At 38.6% G+C, this 19,532-nt stretch overlaps 1 protein-coding gene across 2 annotated transcripts in view; it reads right to left on the bottom strand.

Moving 5' to 3' along the window:
• The window catches only part of TRIO (trio Rho guanine nucleotide exchange factor), a 266,591-nt gene that overhangs the window by 72,181 nt on the left and 174,878 nt on the right, over positions 1-19,532 (bottom strand). For both annotated transcript variants that reach the window (XM_081322967.1, XM_081322968.1), the window contains exons 30-34: positions 19,010-19,200; positions 18,315-18,416; positions 17,014-17,156; positions 16,036-16,135; positions 8,416-8,659 (exon numbers count right to left, since the gene is read on the bottom strand). In XM_081322967.1, the coding sequence (XP_081179093.1) occupies positions 8,416-8,659; positions 16,036-16,135; positions 17,014-17,156; positions 18,315-18,416; positions 19,010-19,200 (780 nt within the window). The remainder of the gene's footprint in view (positions 1-8,415; positions 8,660-16,035; positions 16,136-17,013; positions 17,157-18,314; positions 18,417-19,009; positions 19,201-19,532) is intronic.

Genomic DNA, 19,532 nt, shown 5'->3' with positions numbered 1-19,532 from the left:
CCCCGCTTGCCTGGAGGGGGGGCAGAGAAGCGAGTTGCTGCAGCCCACCTTGGGTGGTTCCCATCCTTTGTTCAGGCGCCAGCATCCCAAAGAAGCCCGGCCAGGAAGCCCGCCCCCCCGCCTGCTTTTCCGGAGGGGGGCAGAAGGAGGGAGCACGTCCCTCCCTTCTTTGTCTACTCCGCGGCTGCCCTGTGGGAGGGGAACAACGCCTCGTGTGCCCAGCCTGGCCCCTGGCCCCGGCGCAGGGGGCGAGAGAGGCGGTGTTTGGGCCGGGCCAGAGGACGAAGCCGGACCGTGCGAGCTGCGCTCCCCCCTCCCTCCGAGCAGAAACCCGGTCCTTGCCGCTCCCGAGGATCTGCGAGGCTGGGGGAGCCGCCCTTCCCCTCGTTTGCCCTGGCGGACGCTCCTGGCACTGCTTCTAATGGGTGCAATTCCAGCTGGAGGCGTCAGAAAGCCGCCGACGTCCTTGGGAGAGGTGCACGCGCACTCTCCAAACCGCCGCCATCCCGTTTGCACAGCTGCCGTGTTCGTCAATGTTTGACGAACGCGGCAGGACTCCGGACGGGACGGCAGCGGCTTGGAGAGGTGCGCGCGCACCTCCGCCCTTCGGAAAGGTGCGTGCGCACCTCTTGGAATGGGCGGTGCCACTCTCCATTTGGAGAGGTGCGCGTGCACCACTGCCTGTTCGAAGAGGTGTGCGCGCACCGGGTGGCTGGGAGCCGCGGGTTGCCGACCCGTGACCTAGGGGAATCAAAGCTTTAAAAGAACAATCTAATTGGATTCATATGTTTCTGAGATTTGGGGACCAAAAATTTTCCTATCTTTACTGGAGACTTTTGTTTTTATCTACAAAAAAGAAATAAAACTGGAAAAAGGATTAGAAAAATTTGGGACTTTTTTTTTGAAAAAGAAAAAAAAAGAAAAAAGAAAATCTTAAATAGTATCAGTGACATCTTGTGGTGAAGCTTGGTATGGCAATTTGTTATTTCCTAAAAAGAGACTTGGCTCAGAGCCCAGAACAATAAGACTTTCCTGACCTTGGCACCATGTGTGAGAGATTCAACTGTAAGAGAACAGCTGTGCAGTAAAATTGGCCTTCTTGAACTGTGAATGTAAACTTTTACTGACTATTGCTTAACAAACAACTTTTACTAGAAAGATTATTTACAAACACATGAGAGATGGATGAAGACCAGGAAAAAATTCTTGCCATGTTGAACGCAATACACGAAACTATTCTTTCAGCTTGTGATAAAATGAGACCTAAAATAAAAGATCAAGATGTCAGCTTAGAGCACAAAGCCAAACTTTGACTACAACCAAAGAACCAGCAATACAGAAAATAACAGAAGAAGTGGAACAATTAAATATTAAGACAGAAGACTCAATTGACCGACAAGTACAGCTGATGAAAAACCCAGACAAGGAAGTAACAACACTGAAAAGGGAAATGACTTTCTATACAAATCACAAGAAATTTGAGAAAGAACAGAATGAATTGAAGAGAAATATATCAGAGCAAACATGGGGGACTGGAATAACAAGGTGACAACTAAATGAATACAAATGGGCTAGTCCTTCCAGAAAACTGGCTATTAAATGGTCTCCTTTAATTCAACTGACATATATAAGAATGAAGGGAGATTTATTTGATGATTTAAAAGCGCTGATATGGAAGCCTAGTTGGCAAAGGAAGAAAGCTAGAATAAGGTTGAAAAAATTGGGGTTTTGATTCATTAGAGGGGATTTTATATTGTCAATTAGAGGGTTAAAGGGAGATGTTGAGATAAGGGGAATTTTGGTTATTAGATTTAAAATAGCTGGAAACTAGTTGAAAATAAGGATTTGATTTGTCTAATATTGAAAAATTAGATCTAAAAGGGAAAAGAAAATTAATTATCATGAATATGTTTGACATTGATTAACCCAGGCAATATACATATATATAAGGTAAAGGTAAAGGTTCCCCCGCACATGCGTGCTAGTTGTTTCCGACTCTAGGGGCCGGTGCTCATCTCCGTTTCATAGCCGAAGAGCCAGCATTTGTCCGAGGACGTCTCCGTGGTCATGTGGCCGGCATGACTAGACGCCAAAGGCGCACGGAACGCTGTTACCTTCCCACCATAGTGGTCCCTATTTTTCTACTTGCATTTTTACGTGCTTTCGAACTGCTAGGTGGGCAGAAGCTGGGACGAGTAACAGGCGCTCACTCTGTTACGCGGCACTCGGGATTCGACCCGCCAAACTGCCGACCTTCTGATCGACAAGCTCAGCGTCCTAACCCACTGAGCCACCGTGTCCCTTCCATACACATATATATACATATATATATATATACATAATTAAAGGGGATACTATATTATTAAGTAGATGACTTCATATGGTAGGAAATAGATAACTTTTAGGAAATAGAACAAGATTATATTTAAATAGATAAAATGTGTATTTTGGACATTATAGTTTGTTGTAAAATGAGATAAGGGAAACCTTGGTTACCCAAGGTCTGAAAATTATGGATATCAAAGGTTAAATTGGAATATTGATAAGTTAAAAATTATGTAAAAATTAATAACAGGATATGGATTTATAAAGATTAAATGTAATTAAGATATGTATAAGCCAAAAATTTATTAATAAATGTAATAATGATGTCTTTATTGAGTTGATATAATTAGAAATGTACTAGTTTGAATACGAGATAGTAAATGTTCAGGGAAAAAGAGAAGAAATATCTGATGTTACAACCTGAGATTTGCACTAAAGATTTTGTTATTGAATTACTGATTAACCCAGTCACCACGTTGCTTTTTAAATAGGTAAAGGTAAAGGTTCCCCCGCACATGCGTGCTAGTCATTTCCGATTCTAGGGGCCAGTGCTCATCTCCGTTTCAAAGCCGAAGAGCCAGCGTTTGTCCGAGGACGTCTCCGTGGTCATGTGGCCGGCATGACTAGATGCCAAAGGCGCACGGAACGCTGTTACCTTCCCACCGTAGTGGTCCCTATTTTTCTACTTGCATTTTTACGTGCTTTCGAACTGCTAGGTTGGCTTTTTAAATACTCAAATGTAAAATTGGAAAATTAATAAAATATTATATATAAAAAAAGAAAATAACTCTATCCTGAGCTTCTTAATATTCCAGTACTTTTGTCAAGCTCTCTTCTCTGACATCCAGTTTATCCTTTCCCAATGTAGCAGCCTTTTCATCAGCTAGTCCATTCCATTCAAAAGATCTAGCTTTTTGGTCCTGTTGAGTCCTCAAATGCAGATTCCTTCTGTCTTCTACTCTGCTTGGATTCACATAGAAGATCCAGTCCATATAACACAAACAGAATACCAACAATGTCTAACAGATTCTTCCAGGACCTAAAGGAAGTGTCTTTAAATATATTTACACCAAAAGGGAGACATGCCTCCCCCAAAAGCTTCTTGGAGCCCATGTGATAAGATGGTAAGTGGGGGAAAAATAACATTGAGATAATTTTATGATTCTGTCCCCATCAGGGTATTTCAGACTATTTTCAACAGAGATCCTTGAGAATATATATTTCTTTCTTTGTCCATTATTAAGGCAATTACTTACTCTATTCCTATTCCTATTCCTTGCTTTCTGGATTTTTTTTTAACATAGTTAGCAATCCATAAAAAGGCAGAACCTCCCATCTTCAATCCGATGACTAAATTACTCGGGTACTTTAATGAAAAACTGTCAAATTTTTGGAAAATCCAAGTGCATAATGTCACCCATGTGTCTGTTAATATTCTCAAAGGATTTTAGAAGATTGATAAGGTCTGCCTTTGAGGCAGCCACAATGTTTTTTCTTCACAAAACACATCCTTTGATGTGTTAAATTTTATAGTTCTTACCGATTTGCTTGGAAGAGATGTTAATCTTACTGACCTGTAGTTTCCTAGAACTCTCTTGGATTCGTTTTTAAAAACTAGCAAAGATCTGTAGGACAAGTTATATATTTTGCTAAGAGTCCTATTTGAGTTCTTTAATACAGTAACTATTGGTAGATGCAACCAAGACTTAGCTGTATAGCAAGAGCTGTGGTGGCACAGTGGTTAGAATGCAGTATTGCAGGCTAATTCTGCCCACTGCCAGGAGTTCGATTCTGAATAGGTTGACTCCGACTTCCATCTGTCAACACCCAGCTTGAGGATCCAAATAAATCACCAAGTTCATTCCGTTTCCAAAAATCTTACTGTTTATTGAATGCACAACATGGTACTGTCGAAGCAAAACTCATAGCATTAAATAATAATCTCTCCGGCCAAACCCCCGCCCTCTCACATAGTTTCTGTAAACAATTTTACTTTGTTATGGGAACCGTCTGCCTTTCCTCCACACCTGATGCAGTGTCTTTGGAAATGGTTCAGGCCCTCACGGCCTTCAGAGGAATCATAAAGGTTTTATTTCTACATCTAAACACTTCTAAAGCAACACCTCCCCCTCCCAATTCTAATGGCAAGTTGAAACTAAGAGGCACATAGATGCCAAAGTTTCATTTTTGACACCATTCTTCTGAGGTTGGTAAAATGAGGATCCAGATTGTTGGGGGCAATATGCTGACTCTGTAAACTGCTTAGAAAGGGCTGTAAGGCACTACCAAGTGGTATATAGGTCTAAGTGCTATTGCTCTTAGTGATTTAATGTCTTAGTCTCACAATATGTCATAAGGTAGCAAATTTTGTCAGATCAAGAGTGTATATCTTTTTGTTTTTCAAATTAGGAAAGGTTTTCTACCTACTGAAAGAAAGATTCCTTAGCTTTACAGATTCCTGGATACAAGACAGCTATGACCTTTTCCTGAACTTGGATGACAACTTCCAACATTGCAATATATTTTAGTGGATCTTAAATTATTATAGTTTTAAGTAACGTCCAAGCACCATGAAAACATATGGCCTCTTCACATTTATTCTCTGCTTCTATTTCACTATTTCACTCATTCTGGGAGAGATGTCCCCTTGTAGCCAAAGGTGATTGCGTTAACTCTAAAAGCCAAGCCCAGCTATTAGTGCTACATGTGCATGTCTTTCCTGATGAGGAATGGGTCTATGACAATTCACCACGGCCAACTCGCCACAGCCAACTTGCCATGGGACAGCTTGCCACGGCCAACTTGCCCTGAGACAAGAGTTATACTAATATTGAAGAAATGGTGGAATAGAATCATTAAAGAAAGGATGCAAAATGAGCGACAAAATGAAATGTGAATGACAAAAATTAAAGTAATTTTTAATTCTTTTAAATAATTAAATTGAACTGCTAAATTATCTCACAGAGAGTTGTTCCACAGCAAATTGGCTGTGTCAAATTGTCCCATGACTAATTGGCTGCGATAAGTTGGCTGCGGCGAGTTGCCCATTCCATGACGAATATCTTCAGCACAGAAGAGAATGCATTCCCAAAGAAGCAAAGACAGTAACCCAACAAGGTTGCATAAATGAATGACTTTAGTCTATTTAGCTTATCCAATCTTCCCAACATATGCTTAAGGTTTTTAATTTTTTTAAATATTAAAATATTTCTCTGATGAATGCATGATGTGAAACAGTAAAAACATAACTACATACAGTATATGACTGCAGAAACCTAGTGAGGGTTCTAGCCCTACATATTTCAATGAAAAGGGAAAAGATCAATTTTGCTTAGATATGGTAGATTACGTTCCTATTTTTTTCTACTATATAATTAACGGTCATTTCAAGGAAGATGCAACATGAATGATCATGCCAAATTTCTCAGCTTCAAAGGCCACCCAATCCCAGAAGTGAAAAGACAAGTATCTAGCTGAAATGCTTAAATACTGTGTTTACACAGATTGTCAGGAATTTTATTTATGATATTGTTCTTCTCTAAGGAACAAAAGAGGGTGTTCTTGGTTATGAACTCAGCAGCAAAGAATTATGATAGCCAGCCAGTTTGATCCTTCTCTCCACCCTTGTCTTAACTACAGTAAGCCACTCCCACCCCACCCCCGCTACTCTCATTAAGAAGGAAGCCTCAGCAAATCATTTCAGAATCAATAAAAAGGTAAAGGTTCCCCTGCACATGCGTGCTAGTCGTTTCCGACTCTAGGGGCTGGTGCTCATCTCCGTTTCAAAGCCGAAGAGCCAGCACTTGTCCAAGGACGTCTCCGTGGTCATATGGCTGGCATGACAAGATGCCAAAGGCGCACGGAATGCTGTTACCTTCCCACCGTAGTGGTCCCTACTTTTCTACTTGCATTTTTATGTGCTTTCGAACTGCTAGGTGGGCAGAAGCTGGGACGAGTAACAGGCACTCACTCTGTTACGTGGCACTCAGGATTCGACCCGCCAAACTGCCGACCTTCTGATCGACAAGCTCAGTGTCCTAACCCACTGAGCCACCGCGTCCCTGTATCAGAATCAATACTATGTGAAAATAAACACAATATGACATTAAGAAAAATTCTGGACAGAGTAGGGTTTTCTATATAATGTATTACAGTTCCAAGCTTACCAGCTGCATTGAGTAGGATTTAACAGCTTTAGTTACAAACACAAAGATGGTGCTGTTTGCTGAAATTAGCATGTCTCCTCTGTACCACAGATAAAAATTAGCTAGCTTGCAAAAACTGAATGATTAGGAGAAAAAGACTTTTGGAAAGCATCAAGGACATTATTTCATCTTACTTTCCAGCTTTTCAAATAATGATACTTTTTATATGCTTGGCTGAAAGTTAATCTCTTTGATTGAAAACTATCCAAAGGCCATTTTATCCCTGAGTGAAGAATAACTTTCCCTCCACAAGATACAATCAACTTCTAGTTTTCTTTTTTGCTTCACTGTATAATAAATTTTGTGGTAAATAATTTGAAAGTCTTGGGAATTGCTTCGAGGTGTTCAGAAGACGGTCAATTAAAAATCAAATAGCTACTTAAATGTGAACCGTTAAAACTTATCAAGATTAGAACAAAGGAACATTCTTGGCCACCAAAGATGGAGGAGCTAAAGGAATATATTAAATCAACTATCTCTAGTTATATGGTAGAGCTTAAGAGTTAGATGGTAGGACTTGGAGAAAAAAAATATTTTCAGTTTAAATCTGCCTTCTAGGATAAGCAGTGACCTTTTTATCGGCTTTATTTTACAAAGACAAGGAGGAAGATGAGGAAAGAACTATAGAGTGGAAACAGAGCAGCATTAGAAGCACAAACTATGTATGTATAAATATCACTTGTGATGATTCTATACAATTTTTTTTATGATTTCCTTAGGGAGCCAAACATTCTCAAGTACAGGAATCGATAAATCTTGACTTGACTTAAAAGACTAGCGTTATCTGTGATGACCACTGAAATTGTCTACTCAGACTCTCTGGTATGTATAAAGAATTCAGGGGTGAAATCCGTCTTGCATATCCTGCTAGCTTTTACAGGAAAGCAGAAATGCATGTCATTCTTGTCAATTTTTGACTTTTCCAGTGATAGGGCAAACCAAGAGGCCGGGGCCTTCCCATTTCTCTGCAGACATTTGACGATAATAAGATTGGTCTACCTTATAAATGGCACAATCAAGGAATGTTTTAAATTTTCTTTGTGCAATTAACAGGGGAAAAGCGCAGAAGGTCAATATCGTTAGAATGTAAATCTGTTGACTTCCTGATCATATAAATAAAACACCTTGGCAATAAATTGATCATTTACACTCATGCTTTTTGCCTTCGAGATTTATGCAAAACTTTTTCTCTTTTTTGAAAATGCATGCAATACAGTCAACAAGTTAATAAGCTGAGTTAAATTATTAGCTATATTTTAATTTTTCCACCCTGAAAAATTCAGTGGGGCCCTATGTAAAAGGTTTTACGGTTTATGATTTTATAATCACAAACAATTACCAGGCTTTATTGAGCTACACAGAGTTGTGTTTAAGGTGGTAAGGAGTCTCTGCAGATTTTCACTCCATTGGTTGTTGCCAACTATAGCAGGTCATGTTTCAAGGCCACTGACATTTCCATGGTCATGTAGCCAACATGATGTCATGGAGTGCTTCTACCTTCCCACCAAAATGGTACCTATTTATCTATTTGTACTTGGTTTTGAGGTGAAAGGTTGGCAGAAGCTCACCCCGTTCCATGGAGCTCAGGTCTTGAACCTGGGCTGTCAGCTTTTCAGCTGATAAGCCCAGCACCTTAACTGCTGAGCCACCGCGCTGCCAGTTTAAGATGGGCAGTAATACAAATCTGCTAAACAAACAAATAATCAAGGCCTCAATGAAAGAAGCAACAACTCAACCCAAAACTCATAATTTGCAATCTACAAAAAAAGTTTCACAAAGTCTCATTTTATGTAAACTACGGAGTTCTAAGTTGCACTCTGCTCGTTTTTTACAATATCCACCACAGCACTGTTAAATAGGGTTAATTAAGACTTAATTCTCTTACCTTTGTGGTTAAAGATGCCCTCCATCTCCATACTACTTCTAGAATGGGCAATGCAAAGAGAACCACAGGGAACTAGTCCTTCTGCAGCTGGGGATCGGTCAGTAGTCCGTACTAGACACCAGTCAGGTTTATCATGAGGTCTCTCTAGCACTTCTACTGTCTGACCACGACGGATTGTGAGTTCATTGCTGTTACATGCTGTAAAGTCATGGATGACCACTGTCAGCTCACAACCACCAGATAACTAGAAAAAGCAAGCAAAACAGAAACCTCAGTGTTCTGTGTTGAAGAATTCATTCATACCCATCTGGACAATTTTTTTGACCATCTGAAGTGGTTCCATAACAAACTGAACAACTAGTGACATTATCGCAATTCTCACTTTGCATTATATATCATAGTCCTTACATAATTATTCTTTTTTAGTTCTTATGAGCATTTATGTATATCTGCCTTCTTGGCAAGAACAGATATAAGTTTAATAAGAAAAATACTGGAAAGCTGAATTTATTCTTAAATAATTTACATAAAGTTTTACTATTACAAGACATACACGAAGAAATGTCAACATAAATCACTCTTATTATCACTCTAATTAGGTTTTTTACATTATATTGCATTACATTATATCCAAAAATATCCAGTCATTTCCCTAGAAAATTCATGGTACATTATGCCACTGCCTAAGTATTCCCCTGATCATCCAGTAACAAAAAAGGTTTTCTTTTTATTGAAGTGTGTTGAAAATTTCCGAAAATAGGACATCTTTTTGAATTTATACCGTTGGTTATAAAGCTTGCAATTTATCTCTCCTAAATTCCAAAATAAATAGGTTCCCTGTGAAATTACATAATGCAATAACCAGCATTTGATTTCACTTCTGAGCTTTGAATAATGTGCGATGTGGTCTGGATTAGAAATGTATTACTCTTGGCGATTTGCATTACAAAAAGGGATGCAACCCGTTCATTTTTTGAGGAATATTACTTTTTGGTATGTATCTTTCTAGTTCATCAGGCAATCCTTATAAATAAATAAAAATAAAAATAAATGTAGAGATTAATTTTCTACTTCTTTTCTACCATATTGTATTATAACTTCAGTTAGTCTAGCTGGAATTTTCCCAAAACTTTCCCATGACCACAGACTGTAAGCTTGGTTTTCTGATCCTAGTTTTGAAAGTGGGGAGGGAGAGGGTAAAGAGAAAAAGACGATGCATGTTTCTCATAATGAAGCCAAATAAATCAGCTTGTACCCGTCAAGACACAGGCAGGAATTAACCATCGTACTCCCACATAATCTCTCAGGATAATTTCCATTCAAGTTAAGAGGTGTGCATTTTCAGAAACATGTTGCCTTCCCCTTAAGTCTATGAGGGGTATTCTTTTTGATCCACACCCATTCAGTTCTGCTTATATTAGCAGTCGGTCCACTCAAAATTATGTCAAAGGTAATTTATTTGGGGGTGGAAAGGGTAGACAGGCAAAAAAAGCCCTTGGGGCTTTTTAAAATGATTTATTTTTATATTACTTCCCTTAGATTGGAGTCAGAAAAAAATTGAAAACAGCTGTATTCCTGAAGTGGTCTGAGAAAGGGGCTTTTTTGATTTAAAGTCTGACCACAAGACAACAAGACAATGGGTACATCTTCTAAGGAAGGAATGTTGCAAATAGAAGGTTTATTTATGGCCTTGTTAGTGTATATGCAAATGGAAATAGCAGAAAAAAACCAATGATGTCCACATTAGAAGAGTGGCTTTTTAGTAATAGATAGTGGGGTATAAATAGAAGGAAGGAAGGAAGGAACATACGAAGGAAGATTGGAAGAAAGGAGCGAATGGCTAATGGGAGAGGAGGGACTGTAATTTAATAATAAAATTCTAGTTTTGCACACATTTAATCGTAGAATTTCTCAGTAAAACAATTTCAAACTGCCAAACTGGGAAGATCTCATCTGAGAAATGTTCCTAAAGAATTTTCCAATCCTCCAAATCTCAAGAAAGCTATAAATTTCAATCAGAAGAAAACACGTACTCTAAATTCTGCATATGTTCTTGGCCTTTATGTGGGAAACCCATATTCAATTTTCATCCCTATTATTCAAACATCATGATATTCCATGGGATCCTGGCTAAGATGCAATACAGTTAAGTGGTATCCATCTGTACACAGTTGCCATTTTCCTCGAATATATGACATTTTCTCAGGAGAAGTTTTCAGGTTGAGGGGTTGGTGAACTGGTGTAAGGAAAATAGCCTAGTTTTAAATACCGGAAAAACCAAAGAGATCACTGTTGATTTCAGAAAAGGCAGGCACAGCCACACTTCTCTGTGCATTAATGATTCACCTGTGGAGGTGGTTACCAGCATCAAATTCTTGGGTGTGCAGCTAACAAGTAGGCTGGCTTGGTCGCTCAACAGTGAGAAACTGGTGAAGAGGGCACAGCAGCGCCTGCACTTTCTGCATCGCATGAGAAAAGCTCATCTTCCTTCCCCTGTCCTGACCACTTTCTACAGGGGGACGATTGAGAGCATCCCGTCATACAGCATCACAGTCTGGTTTGGAAGCATCACTGCTTCAGACAGGAAGGCGGTGCAGAGAGTGGTGACGATGGCCGAAAAGATCATTGGCAGTTCCCTCCCTCCCATCTAATACATAGCACAGAAACATTGTTTGAACAGGGTCCGTAAGATTATCTCATCCTCTTCACAACCTGTTTTCCTTGTTACCATCGGGAAGGAGGCTTTGTGGTATTCGTAGCAGAACATCCAGATTCAACCACAGTTTCATTCCATACAGCATTAACCTTGTGAACTCTCAGGCTTCCTCCTTCCGTTATATATTCAAGGTGGACAGTATTTAATATTTTATTGTTATGTATATGTAGGGGTGTAGGTCTACACATATGTTGTATGTAGTATGTTTTAGGTGTGTGTCATGTATGTGTTTCACTTTGAGAGTGGGCAACTGAATTTCATTTTTGATGTGTGCCGTTGTGCCCACAGTAAAAAATGACAATAAAGATTATCTTAATCTTAATCAGACAAGAAGCATTCAATGTTCCCCTCCTTTTACCATCAACTTTACTCAATGATTTCTTTTTTTTCTTCAATCATTCACATTTTTACTACAAATGTATGCAGTGAAGCCTTTCTTAATAGAACTGCAGTCATGTTGGTTTCCATAAGCCAGGAAGCATTATTATACTCCTGGATCACACGGAAGACAACACAAGTGCAGTTGCATCTTGGAAGGCTTCCCTGATGCTGCCATCGGCACTCGGGATGAACGTCTACAGGGAAAAATGAGGTTAGTAAACATCAGCGAGCATTAACATTGTGCATATTGATCAAGCTGTTAGTGCTTGCATTCATAATGCCTGGATAGGACCTGTGTGTCTGATGCCTATAAAAAAGACATTTGTAAGGAAACGTTCCAAAGATTAATAGCAAAGGCAAATGTGGCCTTATGGACTACTCCAAACTTTCATTCGAAGTGCAGAAGTCATGAATCTTCCCGCTATAGTTTCGTTCCAAGGGTATTAAGGCAGAAAAGAGAAACTTAATATAGAGGCTAAATGCATTTCCTCAATATATAGAAATGCTTCCAGCTGCTACAGACCTTTTAAAATATCTAAACAAGCCAAGAAGCTTTGCTCACGTTTTGTATGACTAAAAAAGAAAACTTAAAAATCTAATTTCTTAGCAAAATAAGCAAAATCTAAGCAATAACAGGAGAACAGAAAGTATTACTGGAAATCATACACTTTTATTTAAGTGTATGATTAATGAACCAGAATCATGATCTTACACTGTTAGATAATCACAGCTTCTTCCACATTAAGGTACTGGATGAAGAGGGGCTGACAATTGGCTTTTAATATCATCTACAAGCTTACATTTTGTAGAGGACTGGGTTTTTATATCCCCATACCCACTCTTTCTGCCCCACCTGATAAGTATCAAAATAGGTTTCAGTAATTTACTTTTATCGTTTAACTTATATCAGCCAAGCAGAAATTAAGTTAATCAGACAAATTGCATATCATCTCATTCACTGACTCACTCTCAAAATTACGGTATTCTATGATTGTTCGTGCATATTCATTTGAAGGAACTCAAATCTTTTACTGAATATTGTTCAGAAAAAATCAACCTCAACAATGTTGTCCAAATGCCCTAGGTCTAGGTTTGATTTTCTAGAACCCTTCTCACTCATCATCATCACTGTATATCCCAAAGGTCTTTTATTTTTCTTCAATTAGCTAACATATTGAAATTCTATTTCTTTGAAATCATTGACTATTTAGCATTACTACTAATACTATCTGTTACTGATCATGAGTCATCAAGTCAGTGTTGACTCTTGGTGAACATATAGATCAGTGGTCCCCAACCTTTCTGTCTTGATGGACTGGTGGTGGTGGGGGGAAGGGGATGAGTCCGTGTGAATGACAGGTAACCATGTGAGCACACGCAACTCCACTTGTGCAAGCACACACGCTTGCCCATGATGATGTCCCTAACCTGATCTTTTAGGTCTTCCAATAGTCATCTCTCATTACTTTCTACAAAATTATTTAATTCAGACTAATGAAGCAGTATGGTGTATGGTATAGTCCTATTTATGTGCCTGTTCCTGATTCAAAATACACAAGGATAATAATATAGGTAAAAGGTTTATCCTCTCATCCTCTTTCCATGTTCTTCAATTCTACCATACCTATGTCTTTAGAAACGTGTCTAAATATTTACAGAGCAAAGCTTTGACTGTTTTCCAGTGGCAGCTTTGTTGTCAGGAGATAGCATTGCATAGAGCAGGGGTGTCAAACTCGCAACGTCACGTGATGTGTCGTGACATATCGAAACTTTTTTGCCATTGCCGGCAATGGGGTGGGCGTGGTTTTGCTATGATGGATCCGGCCTGTGGGCCGGCAGTTTGACATCCCTGACATAGGATCTATCTACATTATTTAAGATGAAACAATCCACTTAAATATTATATAAACTTTATGTATCAAAAATTATTCTTGAAAGTTTTTAAAATTATTCAGAGAGGTTGGAGCTGAGGGTAATTAGTTCTATGGCAAGAAATTTAGAATTATCACAAATTTATAAGAATTAATTTTAGTGAGGTTTGTTATCTATATTGCCAAAGACGTACACTTTTTCAGTATAAGAAATTTAAGTCATTTTTCTCTTAGCTAGATAATTAACAAAACACAAAACAGCACCAAGAGCCTCCCAGTTAAGGACTGTCCTACCTAAATTTGACCTTCATTTTTATTTACATAAAATTCTTAATAGAATTATAACTGTAACTATCTGCATAGAAATATAGAATATGGAAGTTTTAAATCTTAGCATGTCTTATTAGGGGCATAAATCTGTCTCTGGCCATTTAGTTTTAATAGAAATACTAAAAGCACAAATTAATCAACCCAGTACTTTGTACCAAGCCAAAATACTGGAAGCCACGATGTGGTTTATTGTTCATTATGATAGAAGAATTTGAAAGTTTTGCTGGTTGTACGTGCAGTTAGGGACCCTTAAACAGCATCCTCTAAGACAGCAGTCACCAACCCCCTGGTCCGTGGACCGGTACTGGGCTGCGGCATGCCAGCAACCGGTCCGCACAAACAAGCAAAGCCCCATAATAATAATAAACCTTTATTGTCAAAGTACAACATGTGTACATTGAGATTAGCTGAGCCTCCCCCTGTGCTCTCTCCCCCCCAACACACAGTGACAACAAACCCTCCATCCCACCACACTATGTGAACCAACTACACCACACACCGGCCTCCAAAGTCAATTCTGCATAAGATTATGTCCCATTTAAAAGCCTAACAGCCCATGGATAAAAGCTATTTTTCAGCCTGTTGGTACGGCTGGCTATATTCCTATATCTCCTACCGGATGGTAGGAGAGTAAAGAGATACCGTCCAGGGTGTGAGTCATCCCTGAGAATCTTCCTCACTCTTCCAAGGCAACGAGCCCTGGCGATGTCATCCAGTGGTGTCAGGGAACAGCCCACAATGTCTTGTGCTGTGCTCACTACCCTCTGTAATACTTTCCTATCCGCGGCTGTCAGACCAGCATACCAAACCACAATACCATACGAGAGGATGCTCTCTATAGTAGACCGGTAAAAGAGGGTCATTAGCTGTTGTTCTACCCTGTTCTTCCACAAGACCCTAAGAAAGTGAAGCCTCTGTTGGGCCTTTCTAGCCACCTGACTTGTGTTAACTTTCCAGGTCAGATCTTCACAGAGGTAGACTCCCAGAAATTTAAAGGAGGAAACTCTCTCTACACAGTTCTCTCCGATGTCAAGTGGGGCAGGTTCCTCCTTTTTTCTCCAGAAGTCTAACACCATCTCTTTCGTCTTGCCGATGTTTAGGTGCAAGTTGTTGTTACTACACCATATGGATAGTTTTTGTACCTCCGCCCTATATGCTGTCTCATCCCCACCTGTAATAAGACCCACCACAGTTGTATCATCTGCGAACTTGATTATCGCAGTGGATGGGTCAGATGATACACAATCATAAGTGTATAAAGAGTACAGGTAGGGGCTAAGCACACAGCCCTGTGGCGTGCCGGTGCAAAGCTTCAGGGGGGTGGACAAAGCAGAGCCGACCCTCACTGTTTGTAACCGATCCCCAAGAAAGTCTTGAATCCAATCGCAGATGGCGGGGGAGAATTTCAAGTCAGTCAGCTTCTCGATGAGAATGCTCGGCAAAATGGTGTTGAAAGCTGAGCTGTAGTCAACAAAAAGCATCCTGACGTAACTTCCAGGCTTCTCGAGATGACTTGCTACAGAGTGTAAAGCAGTAGCTATGGCATCGTCTGTCGACCTATTACCCCTGTAGGCAGCACACAAAACCATGCACTCTCCGGTCCGTGAAAAAAACAATTTCTCCACAGAACTGGTCCCTGGTGCCCAAAAGGTTGGCGACCTCTGCTCTAAGATGAAAAAGCTATGTAGAGCAAGAAATGTCTCCCTTCATGAAGGTGTGTTTTTTTTTTTTTTGAAGGGAAACATTAGGCCAAGGGTGCAAGTCAGATGCATCTTCAGTAATTTGCTTTTCAAATGAGAAGACTGTCTAAAGAAGCAATCTTTTCTATCATAGCAGGGGCATGCTCTGCTCCTTTTCTTGCCCCTATCCTATCTCACGTAAACCTACGCTCACATACACACAAACCCAGACCCCTCAACTGATGGGGGAAACAACCACCTCCTTTCTCTGTAATTGCACAAATGTCTGTGTTCTCTTAACCATATACTGTAGATATGCCTTTTATCTATGTGAATGGTGTTGCACAAACTGAAAGGATCTAATTTTCATAGCTGAAACTAAAGGAACACGAGCATTAATAGCTTAGTGCTATTGACCATCTGGAAGACATGCACAACCAACTCTGAATTTATTGGAGATCAGAGGATACAAAAATAGAGATAAAAATCCAATTCTTTAATAACCTTCGAGTTTCTAATTTCTGGGTTCTGGAGACTCGTTTATGTGATACATTGCTTACTGGAAGAAAAATGTATGCACGATTTCATTGTAGGTTCAGCTAAGCAACAAAGGAAATAATGAAATTCATTATCTTTGACTTACCTTATCACTATCCAAAGTATTTTGGGAGGTTCGTGATGCAATTGAAATAGTATCAGGTTGGCTGCTACCCTCTCCTTGACTATCCAAATCTTCTCCATCTCTGTAAGGATAAAATATTTGATGTCTCTTACAGACATTTCTTAACTCAATTTCTTAATAATCATCATCTTACATACTGAAATAGCTGGATATTTCAATTCAGAACAGAATAGTGCAGAAATGTATCCGTCTGTTCATTAATTCCTTAGCCAATACTATTACAGCTAATTATAACAAGTATTAAATATATACAGTACTAACTGATCAGTCACCTTATGTTGTATTAATTTGTCCAATTCCTTGCTGAAGTCTCCCTAAATTAATGTACCATGTTATTGCAAATCCTAGTTTAATCTCTATATCTTTTATCTATTTTGAGTCTCATACCAGGATATGCTACTGGATTCTAATATTTTGAGAGAGTGTAAAATATCTCCAGCTATCTTTACTCCACTGTAGTATTACACATTGTGTTTATATGCATCACTATTTCATAGCTAATATTTTATTTGATATGCACTTAAATCTCAGGACAACACAGACGTTTTTATTATGTGTCCTTCTTCCTTCCAGACTTTTTTTTCCTAAGAAGTTCAAAATGCTATAATTCTTACAGATTGTTCCATTTGTTCCATTCCCATAAGCATTTCACTTTTTTGCAACTTTGTACATTATACAGTAAACTTTCTAAGCAGAGTGATTTATCAATCAAATTTGATACATACCTGTATTTAAGGTTCCAATCCACCTAAATATTTTCAATATATTGCAATTTAGCATCATCATCATCATCATCATCATCATCATCATCCAGAATGCTTTTTTTTTTAAAAAAAATCACAGAATGTACTTTCCCCCAAAATAGTTTAGCCACTCTGTTGAGACGGATCGCATAAAAGAGAAGAATCATTTCCTGAAATAGACTGGACTTCCACTAACCTTCTTCCCTTTTGTTTTGTGGTTGGTGCAGTTTTAGGAATGTGAATAGGCTCTTTTAAGGCTCCTTTGAGATGTATTGTTCTTTCCTGTATTACTTCTCTGATATGTTTGATCCAATCTTGTTTGTTCTCAATACTGGAAGCCTTGAAGATAAAGAATATTGCGTTTACAAGTATTTGAAACCAAATCTGATTTGTTTTTGGTATATTGTTAAGAACGGACTTTTGAAAAGTCATGCTCATCAAGTAACAGAATGTATTAAACAAGAATGATACAAAGCATTGGAAGAAATATCTTTGCTCCTTACTTTTGAAAAAGGAATACTTATTTCACTATTAATCTATTGTTTTTAAGATAAGACTTTGCTTCCTGCATTTTACATCCCTGATCTATATACAAGTATCCATGGATCATGACAGCAAGTCAGGAACATATAGTATAATATAAGACTAATTAGAGGTGTCAGAAAATCCTGTTTAAAATTTACACACAGATACTTCCAGTTTCTTGGCACACTTACTTCCACAAAGTTTGTATGAGTTGCTAGGATGACACACTATTCACAAGAAGTGTCATGCCTTGCTGTTTGCAACTTTGGTCTTCAAGAGTTGCTTTGAACTCTGGGCATTATGAGTCATCTGTCTGTTTAAAAATGACGTTCTATTACAGATAGTCCTTGACCTATGACCCCAATTGAGCCCAAAATTTCTGTTGCTAAGCAAATCAGTTGTTAAATGAGTTTTGACCCATTTTATGACTTTTCTTGCTGTAACTGTAGACTGTAAAATGAATCACTGCCGTTCTTAAGTTAGTAACCCAATCCCCCATTGACTTTGTTTGTCAGAAGGTTGCAAAAAATGATCACATGATCCAGGGACACGGCAACAGTCATACAGTAAATACATGGTTGTCCGAATTTTGATCACGTGACAATGGAGATGCTGCAATAGTTGTAAGTGTGAAAAATGATCAGAGGGCATTTTTTTTCAGCGCAGTTGGAACTTTGAGTGGTCACTAAATGAATAGTTGTAAGTTAAGGATTACCTATGAACCAAAAGACACTTAATACCAGGGATGGGAGCCCTCAGCATTCAGGCTATAAGTAGCTTCCAGCATTCTGACATTGTACATTAAAATTCAATTTTAAAATGGACAATTTTCAGTGGCAGTTTCTTTGTTTATGCCTTAAAAATAGTCTCCAAATTAAGACAAAAACAATAATGGCCATGTCAAAAGGTTGAACTCCATGCTTTAAACAGTCAGAGGCTGCCCCTCTGCTTAGGAATATGAACATCAATTACCTTTAGCACAATTTTGTTGTCTGAAGTAGGAGTTCTTCCAACCCACAGTGCAAATTTACAGGGATCACCTTCTACATGCTCTGTGACACCCAGCTCAGATGTCTGAAAATTAAAGGAAGACGTATTAGTTGTTAGTTGTGGGAAAAATTTTGTCACATGAAAACACATTTTTAATGGGTTTTAAAAATCAGTTACCTCTTAATCACCAAAAATGCTTCAAGAAAAGTCAAAGTACATAATAAGCAGTTGTGTGGTAATAAGCAATTATTATTTCCTGGCTGGCTTACATGATTTAAAAGAATAACTTCGTCAGTATTTCAAATCCTGACTTAGGATTTTTCTGTATTAATCAAAAGCTTTCATGCAAATTGGAATGACTAGCAATATATACCCTTGAAATATTCTTTTTTACTGCAGATCTGCTTCATGATTAAAGAATAATGCTACAATATCTGCTTAAGAGAACATTTTTCAAAATATTTCAGAATCTATTCCTTATGTAAAAGGGCTACCAGTTTCTTTTGCAGTTATGTAAAAATGGTATGTTCAATAATATGCTTATGACTTTACGAACTGGAGATCTTTTAAGCAAAATCTGAGAGCAATTAACTCCATTTTGCAATATTTGAGCATACTGCAAGATGTTAGCAAATAGGTTTGGTTTTGCTTTTTTTTTTAGTGCAATAGTAACTTACAAACAACTTGCTCTTGTAGATGTATTTACTTCTTCCACTAGAGTCTTTCACTTCTTTACTAAAGACAAGTGACATCTCAAAAAGAAAGAGATGTCTTTCACGCCCTTTCCGGATGAGAGTTTTTGGATCCCACACTTGGAAGGATTCCTGAAGGATGAGTTCTCCCTGAGATTCAATGTTCTCATCAAAACCTAGGAGGCACGTTGGAGGAATTCAAGGAAAGAAGAAAGGGAGAGAGAGAAAGAGACATGGGTGTGTGATAAAACTTAGTTCATTTTCTTATAATAGATTTTTTTTAATCACTGTTCCAGGAAGACCTTAGAAATGTAGGTCTTGGAAGTTGTTCTTTAGTAAAAGTATATAAGGTTTACATTATCAATAATGCCTTTAGAGATTGGCTGTTCATGAAGGGGAAATTATTATTATTATTATTTATTATTATTTATTAAATTTTTATACTGCCCTTCTCCCGAAGGACTCAGGGCGGTGAACAGGGCATATCTTAAAACTACAAAAGTACAAA

This window comes from Vipera berus (assembly GCF_964194415.1).
Source record: "Vipera berus genome assembly, chromosome: 3".
Classification (NCBI taxonomy): domain Eukaryota; kingdom Metazoa; phylum Chordata; class Lepidosauria; order Squamata; family Viperidae; genus Vipera; species Vipera berus.
The sequence above is the reverse complement of the archived record's forward strand: the minus strand, read 5'-3'. Positions and strand labels throughout refer to the sequence as shown.